The sequence below is a fragment of the Akebia trifoliata genome, chromosome 12 (genome assembly GCF_017979445.1).
Source record: "Akebia trifoliata isolate Shusen 1 chromosome 12, ASM1797944v1, whole genome shotgun sequence".
NCBI classification, from domain to species: Eukaryota; Viridiplantae; Streptophyta; class Magnoliopsida; order Ranunculales; family Lardizabalaceae; genus Akebia; species Akebia trifoliata.
In genome coordinates this window covers 5,138,790-5,149,612 of record NC_141386.1, presented here as the reverse complement: position 1 = coordinate 5,149,612, position 10,823 = coordinate 5,138,790, and the positions used below count along the sequence as shown (strand labels likewise).

Genomic DNA, 10,823 nt, shown 5'->3' with positions numbered 1-10,823 from the left:
AAGGCTTGGAAAATTGATGGCTATTGAACTTCCACATAACTCCTAAATTTAAAATTAAAATTCAATGGTGAAAAACAATTCTTTTTTGAGAATTGTTTTTTCAGAGTTCATAGAATTGTATCGTCTACAACCCTGAAACATATAACTCCTAAACTTAAAATTAAAATTCAATAGTGAAAAACAATTCTTTTTTTAGATTTGTTTTTTCAGAGTTCATAGAATTGTATTGTCTACAATCCTAAAGCATTGGATCATGTTTTTGGATACCACAAGTTGAGCCCAAGGATCTTTAATGAGGGTGAAATCCTTACTAACTTAGTAAGGCTAGTTGGATTCTTTATTTATTGCCTTACTTTATTCCTGTGATTTGAAGCGCCCGACCCTTATAGTATCAAATCATAATGAAAACAAATTTAAAAATAAAAATAAAAAATTCAAGAGCATGCGTAGTTGGCTGCTTTAACTTTCAAGAAAATATTCATTAATCTTGGAGATCATTAATGAAGATTTCATGGAAAGTTCTGATTCAGCCACTATCCCATAAACTCCATCATTTGCATAGGTCATGCTCATTTCTCCTCTAAAGTAAGATTATGACTTTAGCCAAAAAAGCTAAATTAATTTGATTATTTTTTTATTGACTAAATCAGTAAAAATTAAAATATGATTTAAAAAAAAGATGGATGGGTTTGATTCTAAGCTAATTATTATATATTGAAAATTCTTTAACTGTATTTTTGGAATTTCATTTGGATATAAATGAAAATATGAAATTTGATAATATATAACCATTTTAAAGGAGATTTTCTAACACATTCTTGTTTCTATCATTTCTAGTGAAGGTGGTGGGGACATTAATGGACCAGAATAGACCAAAATCTGATTTATAAATTAAGGCATGGATCAAAGAGTTAATCTATAAAGATCCAATCTAATAACTTACCGCGGTTCAATGTGAAAAAGGTATAAATTATAATCTATATCTATAAATTATTATTATTATATTTTACAATTTTTAAGAATGCTACAACTTCCAATTTTTACAATAAAAACAAATCCCCACTTGAAAGTTGTTAAAAGAACAAAAACCATTTTAAATATTTTGACAATTTTGTGTTCTTGGAAAACTTGATTTGTTCATCATCAATAATAATAAATAAATGCAAAATTAATATAGGTATTCTACATTCTCATTTATGTTTCAAAATTATTCTCATAAAAACTTTATCAGAAAAAAAGTACAAATAAATAAATTAAGCAATGTTATTAGTTGAGGGGAAAGAGGATTGCATGTTCATTCCATTCCCTCTAGTTCACATACAATTGCTGATGACAATGTACAACATTTCTTTCCATTGATATCTTCATAAATTTATATAGGCAAATGTTAAAAATAGAATACAACTCCAGAAATGAAGTAAAACCATTCAAAACCCTAACAGGAAAGACAAATAAAATGAACTAAAACTGAAGAAAGCCTAAAAGAAAACCTAGTCATCACCATAGGCTCGGAAGCTATAACGTTCCTCGTAAGGGGCATTGAAGAATAAGTCGGCCTCAAACCACTTGGGGTAGCGAACAAGGTCACCTGCCACAAAGCGCATGTATCTTTCACTCCCTTCGGGCACAACTCGCACCTCCCCTTGCACGACATATACCAGCTGGTCAACATGCCAGTCCCATGCCAATTGACATTTTCCTGTCTTCCACATTGACCACCGTGAGACCCCAAGCTCTTCTAGACGCTTTGGCGACACCCCATGCTCTACCTTGACATTGTACAGATCCTCCAATGGCTTCTCCCAACGACTGCGAATAATATTAGATTTCTTCTGTCTGCCACCACCTTGGATCCGAGTGGATGCTGGCAGATGGAGGGAGGAGCCAAAGCTGAGCGCAGTAACCACTGCTGCCATATCTGCTAATGTTTCGTTCCATGGAAATGTCATTACGTATTGGATACAATTTTGACCCAAATCTATGTCATTGATTCAAATTAAAACATGACGTGCATTACGTGCCCATTGGCAATAATGTTAAACGAAAAAAAAATGACGGAATTCAGCAATATTATCAACAGGTACATGACGGTATGGTTAAAGAATAACATTATATATTGTTAAAAATACAATTGGATTACCAGTCAGCAAGCATCCTAGTGTATAAACTAGTTTGAGAACTAAACTTGATTGGTGAGAGGTAAAACCAAGACCATTTCCAATGGTTGTTCCTAACCTTAAATGGGCTTAAGAACCAGGTATAGCAGGCAATCAGTCAAGACCAACAAAAGGAGAAAAAAAAAAAAAAACCAAACAAAAACAAAGTAATGGCATAAAAAAGAAAGTCTTCTATGAGTAGCATGACCACATCATGATATCTCTATTTCCCATTTTCGGAGCCTAAAATAATTAAAAAAATTCTGACAACTAAAAGTAGATCTAACATCATACATTTCCCTCCGCATAAAGACCCCAAAATCTGAAACCCAGATACAAAGCACACATCTTGAACTCAAATTGTCAACAATGATATTAAAAAAAAAACAGACATTATACAATAGCCTTTCAGAGTAGAACCTACACATATCAAATTAAATTATAAAACCCTAAATATTTATTTGATTTTGGCAATCTCAACAACATGAGGCATTTGTGAATATTTTATGTTGCTGGATTTTTGAACAAGTAAGGAATTTTGGGCTTTGTTTTGTAACCCTAGTGCAACTAAGGAGGTACAAAGAATATGAATGGCATATGATTCTTAAATCGATCAGAGAACAATATTATAGTTCAAGGCAAAGAACCGGGACAGTCAATCCAAACCTTTCAATCATGGAAACATACATGTGGCCCCTACCTCATTCAATGTTAAGACTCTAAATTGACACATTTGGGTTCAAAGATCCCTTCCTACCTTATAAGATTGCTTTAGGGAGGTCTTTAATTTGTTACTATCATAACTTCATCGTGATTACAAATCCTTGTTTCATTGAAGAATATTGAATAGACATGAATTAACAAAAGATATTGCTTTCAACAGAATAGACTAATCGAACATTATTCGTTTAATTGACCCAAAATCAGGGTGGAGCTAGGATTTTGTCTACAAGGGGGCAACTAAGACCCTTATAAATTAAAAAAAAAAATTGTGGGGGAATAGTAGTGTTTCTTTATCCCCCCGCCTCTATTATCAATTGTTGTAGTACCTAAATCCTTATAAAATTTTAAAACTCGTGGGGGCAAGTGCCCCTATTGTCCCTACTATAAATCCACCCATGATAAATAGAAATAAAGATGGAGAGCTGTGAGATCTAACTAGAAATGTGTCACTTCCGTAATATGATGAATCCATAAATAAGAAGACTGTGTAGGATTACAAAATAAGAGATGCATTTATCGGCATCCTAGTTAGCAAATTGACAATACATATGAAAAAAGCTTTGGCAAAAGTGATGTAGCAGAAGCGTGTGAATCAATAGATTCGATAGAATGTGTTCAATGGAATACTCAATATTAATTTGAATCAATAGATTTAATTGATAAACAAGTAATAACTTGAAAGAAAATAAAACATAAAGTTAAAATGTAATTAAAAGAGAAAAGATAATTGAATTGATTATTGATTGATTCATTTTTAATTTTTGGATTTGGAGCTCCTTATATAGATAACTCCATCATAACAACTTGTAATCCTACTAAAATATCAAAAATTAACATTTATAACCTATCTATAACATAATACTAACTTTCTAATCCTATTAGAACTCAAATTAGAGACTTCTAAGCACTTTTAATTATGGTCTAAATAATAAAAACGAATTTAAAACAAATTAAAAACTAATAAGGAATTAAATTCCTAACTTAACTATGAAATATAAATCTAATAGAATTAGAAAAACTACTTAAAGTTGTAGATGTCCTACATCAAAAAGAAAAATTTCAGGTTATGTTTGGTAAATCTTTTTGAAAGTACTTCTACAACTTTTAAGTTGAAAGAGTTAAAAAAATTATAAAATCATGTTTGGTTAAAACATTAAAAAAGTAATTTAAATAAGTAGTTTATTAAAAATAAACTCTTAAAGTAGAAGTCACAATTGAGTGATTTCTACTTTTAAAATTATGCGGGAAGTAATTTTTCCCACTCCATCACCATGTAAAATGTGTGATCAAAACCCATGGAGTGAAAAACATACACAATTTATGAGAGACGTGTTCACATACTTAACGAGATGAGTCCAACTAACCTTACTTCGTAAGATTTCGACTCATACTAAGGGTTGTTGAGCTTACCTTGTAGCATCCAAACATGATCCAACACAACAAAGTTGTAGATTACACAATTATATGAATTTTGGAAAACAAAAAATACAAAAACATTGTTATTTTTCATCGTTGAATTTTAATTTTAAATTTGAGAATTCTGTGGAAGGTCGATAGCCATCCATTTTCAAAACCTTGGATCAAGCACAAAAAAAAAAAAAAAATTGATTGATTTATTTATTTATGAGTTTTTCCATGAAATCTAGAGGGCTATGGTGTTGGATTGCCAATCTGCTAATCCATTTGAGTTCGAGGACCCTTAAGAAGACTTAAAATCTTACTAAGTTTCTAAGAAAAATATTTTTCTATTGAGATACACCTATCTCTATACCCTCTATTCGAATCTCTAATGTTATTATGTAAAATGATTTTGAATGTCATTAAGTGTTGCAAATCTTTAGTTCAATACCCAACTTCACCACTTACTATCGAAAAACAAACTTAATCAATTAAGGACTTTTATCATTAGTATGACCAAACGAATTTATGTTGGTGAAAAACACTATTACAAAAGTTATTCTCAATTTAGTGTTTTTACAAAAGTAATTGGAAAGTTACAAAAGTAATACCAAACACAGCCTAAGTACATATATTTTGAAATTCTATTATACAAGCCAAATGTATAGGAGAGAAGCAAGAAAACTGGCATGGAAATATTCATGTTAATACAATTGTATTTCAAAAACTGAGATAAAACGGGCACATTTATGATTCATGATTCTAATCCTAATATTAGGGGTACGATGTAAATAATGTAATGCTCATGGAGAACTCCCTTTAGGGCAAGCATTGGGTCGGATAATATCTACTTACCCAACATATCCAACCCCAATTATTTGGGTATGGGTACAATTTTTTTTTATCCGATTAAGAATTCTGATAAATTTATCAGTAATTTTTTATCTGAATTTTTGTAAGGTCAGATTTGGATGTGTCCTATCCCATCCAAATATCCGAGTATAACACTATAAATTTATAATAAGATGTATATATAACCCGAAGTTGAAGTTCTCCTATCATCTTCAAAATGATATATATATCCAACTTGGATGTCCGCTTGAAATTTGGGTACAAGTCGGATAAGGATATCTTTTAAAAAATTGGATAAATAGTATGATAGGTATCCCTAGCAAAAGTGGGGAAAAAAATTCAGATACGGATAAACCAAATATAGAGTTGGATAAGGATACGAACATATGCTTCATTAGACCTATTGATAGCCCTAAATCTCTTAGCAAATCAATTCATCACCAAAAACTCAATTCAAGAAAACTTGACAATGAGGATGGGGAAAGATAAATAACACATAAGTGAGAATAGAGCAAAATCTGCTGTGAAATGTCAATAGTACTTAGGTCAATCATTTCTCGAGTCCAACCTCATATCTCTTAATTTACGCCAAAACTCACAAAATAATCGATATAACCAAAGAAGGGATCATTGTCCTTGGAGTAGAATTGATGTCCCAAATTGACTCTAATTAAGTACCAAGAACCATAAACATCAAGCACTTTTTGAGGACAAGAAGCTAGAGTTGGTAACATGACATCATGAAAGAGTATGTGCAATTATGAAGTAGCAACGGTGGTAACATACCTACCCCATAAAAAATGTCACTTAACATAGGATTGTACATGCACTTAAAAGGGTCAACCTTCATAATTATTATCTCCCACAACCAACACGTTTCTATTGAGTTTAATCCCACATCGGACACCAATTGCCTTCTTTTTCTCCTTATAAGATCCTGGGCCTCTCCACCCATAGCCAGTTGGTTTTAAGTTGGACCCCCTAATTTATCATGGTATCAGAGCGGTCCTTTCTCTTCTTCACGTCACCCAGTTCATATCTCCACGTGCTTTGGCCCAATCCGGCCCACACGTGCGGGGGCATGTTGAGTTTAGTTCCACATCGGACACCAATTGCCTTGTCTCTCTCCTTATAACATCTTGGGCCTCTCCACTCATAGCCAATTGGTTTTGAGTTGGACCCTCAAATTTATCAGTTTCCAACAATACAAAAGGCTAAGAGACCACACCAAGCAAACATGATGCGACTAGATGAGTTTCAAAACCATATTTGTAAGAGATCGAAGACAGAGGTATTTCCGTCATTTTATGTAATTTTCAATGGAAGACCAAGGTCAAGAATGTGACATTAATTTAAAAATGGAGGGTTATTCTTAAATATTTATCAAAATCAAAAGGTGCATGTCTTAATTACCCTAAATTATAAAACCACCCAAAGACCTTTCTACTTTGTATCTGAGGTTCCTAGGGTTCTCTCTTTCTCTCATCACCATGACTGCTCCAACGCAAGAAGAGCTTCTCGTTTCTCATCTTGAACAACAGAAGATCTTTCTGTGTATCTAGAATTTTGTTTAGTATGTTAAACTCAAAGGGTAAAAAAACTGAGTAGCTAACTAAACGAATACCATCTATATCCAAAGAATTTGAATTGTTGGTCTTTCTTTGTGTATCCTTAAAAACAACCCTATTAAATAGATAAACTCTTTGTTTAATTGTTAACCTTTTAAGGTAACCAATTTCACATAGATTCCTTTTTGAAGGCATTCCATCGATCAAGTCATCCTCAAATCCGAACCTTCATGCTAACTACTAAATTCTTTTGCCCACTTGGCAAAAAACAAAAAACTCAAATTCGGCAGTGTAATTTTTTTTTTTTTTTTTAAATCCGTGAATATATACATTGTTCTTTGTTCATGGCATATTTCTAGGTTTTTAGCCTTTTGACCATGTCACTTTAGTATGCGGTCATATTATTGCACACGATCGTATCATACTTGCTTAATGTGGTCTTTTCACACTGTTAACCTTGTGTATTATTGTTGGACATGTATCGTTTGTGGGAGGTAACGATTATGGAGGTTAACCCTTTTAAGCGCATGTACAACCCTATGCCAAGTGACATTTTTTATAAGGTATGCATGTTACCATCACTGCTACTTTATAATTGCGTGTGCTATTCCATGAATCATGTTACCGCCTCTGACATCCTATCCTTAAAAAGTGTTCAATGTCAGCTCTATGGTTCTCGGTACTTGATTAGAATCAATTTGAAAAATAGGCCCGACTTTGAGAGTAATGATCCCTTCTTTGATTATATCAGTTGTTTTACGAGTTTTGGCATTAATTAAGGAACATGAAGTTGGACTCAGGAGATGGTTGACCTGAGTATTTTTTTTTCCTTCCACAACGGATTTTGTTCCATTCCCACTAATGTGTTATTTCTAGACCCCTCCCCCTCCCTTCGTCAAGTTTGCTTGATTCTTGAATTGAATTTTTGGTGATGAATAGATTTGCTACGAAAAGGGATAAGAGAGTTTTCCATGAGCATTACATTATTTATATCATACCCCTAATATTAGGATAAAAAACATGAATCATATACGTGCCCGTTTTTTATCTCGGCTATTTGAAATTCAATTATAGTAATATGAGTACTTCCATGCCATTTGTTTGATTCTCTCCTATATATTTGACTTTTATTATAAAATTTCTAAATATATTTGTACTAGATTTTTTCTTTTGTTAAAATTTTTTCCATATGTATTGTCAAATTGCTAACAAAGATCCTGAAAAATGTATCTCTTGTTTCATAACCCTACATAGTCTTCTTAATTATGGATTCATCCTATTACGGAAATGACACATTTTCTAGTTAGATCCCATTACTTTCCATCTTTGTATCTCTTTATCAAGTATGGATTTGTTCCTTGGACAGTTTATGTGGCCAAGAAACTATTCTTCTTAAGAGCATGGGACTGTCAAACTTAGTGAAATAATACTCATCGGTAAGATATCAAACAGAGCATTAAGTGAAAATCTATGAGCAACAAGTGAGAATTAATGTATTGCCAATAATTGGGAGACAAATATGGGGAAATGAACAAGGATTATAGAGATTAATCATCAAGCTTTACATGTCCCTAGTAAAAAGAGTAGGAGTGGGGTTTTATTTTTGTTTGGATTGAATGTTTTATTCAAGTAAGGGAATGGAAAATGTGTTATAAAGGGCTGCAAAGATATTTTTCAATAATCATCATTTCGGGCAGGGGTGGATTTACAGTGGGGACAATGGGGGCACTTGCCCCCACAAGAATTTTTAAAATTAATAAGCATTTATGTGCTATAGGAACTGATAATAGAGGCAAAGAAAAAAGCATCCACCACCATTGCCCCCACAAGAATTTTTAAAATTTATAAGGGTCCTTTTTTTTTTTTTTTTCGAAAAGTAAGATAAAACATAACTTTTAAAAATTTATAAGGGTCTTAGTTTCCCCCCATGTAGACAAATCCTAGCTCTGCCCCTGATGTCGAGTCCATTGAATGAATAATGTTCTATTAGTCTATTTTATTGAAAGTAATGTCTTTTGTTCATTGAAGTATATTCATATTCTTCGATGAAACAAGGATTAATGGCTACTTAATCATGATGAAATTATGACCATAACAAAGCAACTCCCTAAAGCAATCTTATAAGGTAAAAGGGCTCATTAAACCCAAAAGTGTCAATTTAGAGTCTAGAAATTGAATGTAGGGATCACATGCATATTTCCATGATTGAATGAAAGGTTACCCATTTGTGCTTTGCATTCTCATCGTTCCAAGCTTCCATCTATAAATTTTCATTATTGAATATTAGAAATTAACTAAATTCTAACCACTACATTGTTGACAATGTGCATCAAGTGCAGTAAACTAATATGTAATATTACTAGTCAATGTGAGAGCTATTCATTCATCTCAGTTTCCTTATGTGTATGTCATTTGTTTGATGTTCTCTAATGATGTTTTATGTTCAAATTATCATAAAAAAAACTATATTTATGCTTAGGCTAAATATGAAAACAAAAATTTGCTTAGTTGATCTAAACTGAAAATAATTGTCATTCATCTTTCCATGAAACCCAATCAACCCAGCATCAATTTACTCCTTAAGGATAGGTGTAGTAAAATGATAAAAGAACCAATTCAGCTGATTAAGATTTTGGAGTTGACACAACCCATTTACGTGCTAGCATAATTAGCAGTGCTAAACAAGTAACAACAATGTGACAATAGGCCTTCCCCCCCCCCCCCCCCTACCCCCCCAATTGTCGTCGTCGTCGTCTTCAGCCTCATTTACAGATAACGAATCCCAAGTCTGAAACAAAAATAGAAAAGCCCATTTATGTGCTGCTTGTATTCTTCCTTCTCTAGATTCTGTCCATTTGATTATTTGAGTTCTCATCCTCTTGGGTTTTGTTAAAAAAGCTTAAAGGGGAGAATGTTAAGGGAATTCCGGTTGGGTCTTTGAAAATTTATTAATTTCATTCAGGCTAAAGAACTCACACTTTTATTAATATTGTAGCATTTCCCTAGGATTATAAATTGGTCGAAGAAGCTTTGGCCGGATAAGAAGAGGTTGAATATTTGAGTATATTTCTTTGTTAAAATTTGATTTAGACATACATACCCTCCTAGATTTTGGTGTATATATATATATTTACTTATATTTATTTGATATCAGTGAAGGACATATATCCAATTAATTACTCTTTTGGGACACTGTTCCTTAGAAATTTGAGAGCTTTTGACACAGTAGAAACATAAACTGGAAGTCCAGTAGAATCTCAACTCAAATCAAATCAAAGAAATTTGGAGAAAAAGTTTCCTACTTTCTCTCTCACATCCCTCTCTGTTTTTGTGGGAGTTTGAGTAGAACTCTTCAGAGAAGAACAAAGACACTCTTTTGTAGAACAAGAAGGGATAACAAATATCAAACAAAAACACAGACATATACAAACCCTAAACCAAAATAGAGATATATAAATCTAAACCCTCTAAACATATAAATAAATTAATCCATATACATTAAAAAAATAAATGCAATAACTTTGAAAATAAAAAATACCTCAAACCAATTCAATTTCGTGAGCACAAATATCTGTGAAAAAAATTCAAAATAAAATATTAGGGTTCCTACCAAGAGTCAGATATAAAGATAATAGAGAGAGAAGAGAAACATGCGAGAGACGTACTTGTTCGTTTAGTAGTTAAATACGTAGGAGCGGAGAGAGAGAGAGAGCAGCAGCAGAGGTTTCAGGTCTTGGAAACCAGAGAGATGAGGAGAGAGAAAGAGGGGGGAGAGAGCATGCTTTCAAAACTGGGTTTGACGTCTCGTCTCGTTCATGGACGGGAACGATTTGTCTCGGACGATTCAACTCGTCTCGTATTACATAATTGTTGTTTTTTGGACGATTTAGATATGCCCCCTACGTTTTACTGAATATTAGAGATATCACCTATATTTTGAAATTGATGACATGCATTCCTTGACCTTAGTCTAGTAAAAATACTAAGGGAACAAATGCCCTCATCTTCAACCGCTAGTCAAAAATCCAAAATTTTCTTCTTACAACTAGTCATCTTCAGGTTCTCCAACCTCCATGGTATATCAACTCAACTAATTAATCTTCAATTTATCATTTTCTACCTAAAA

At 32.8% G+C, this 10,823-nt stretch overlaps 1 protein-coding gene across 3 annotated transcripts; it reads right to left on the bottom strand.

Moving 5' to 3' along the window:
• Positions 1-1,245: 1,245 nt before the first annotated feature.
• LOC147388753 (uncharacterized) lies at positions 1,246-10,485 on the bottom strand. 3 transcript variants are annotated; one of them, XM_086419018.1, is made up of 3 exons: positions 10,363-10,485; positions 10,236-10,268; positions 1,246-1,918 (listed from the first exon to the last, which is right to left on the bottom strand). In XM_086419018.1, the coding sequence occupies exon 3, from the start codon at positions 1,914-1,916 to the stop codon at positions 1,491-1,493; it is 426 nt and encodes a 141-aa protein (XP_086275144.1). In that variant the 5' UTR covers positions 1,917-1,918; positions 10,236-10,268; positions 10,363-10,485; the 3' UTR covers positions 1,246-1,490. The 3 variants fall into 3 exon arrangements, with proteins under 3 accessions (XP_086275144.1, XP_086275145.1, XP_086275147.1); XM_086419019.1 differs by having other exon boundaries at positions 1,246-1,921; positions 10,363-10,479; XM_086419021.1 differs by having other exon boundaries at positions 10,243-10,268; positions 10,363-10,435.
• Positions 10,486-10,823: the final 338 nt, after the last annotated feature.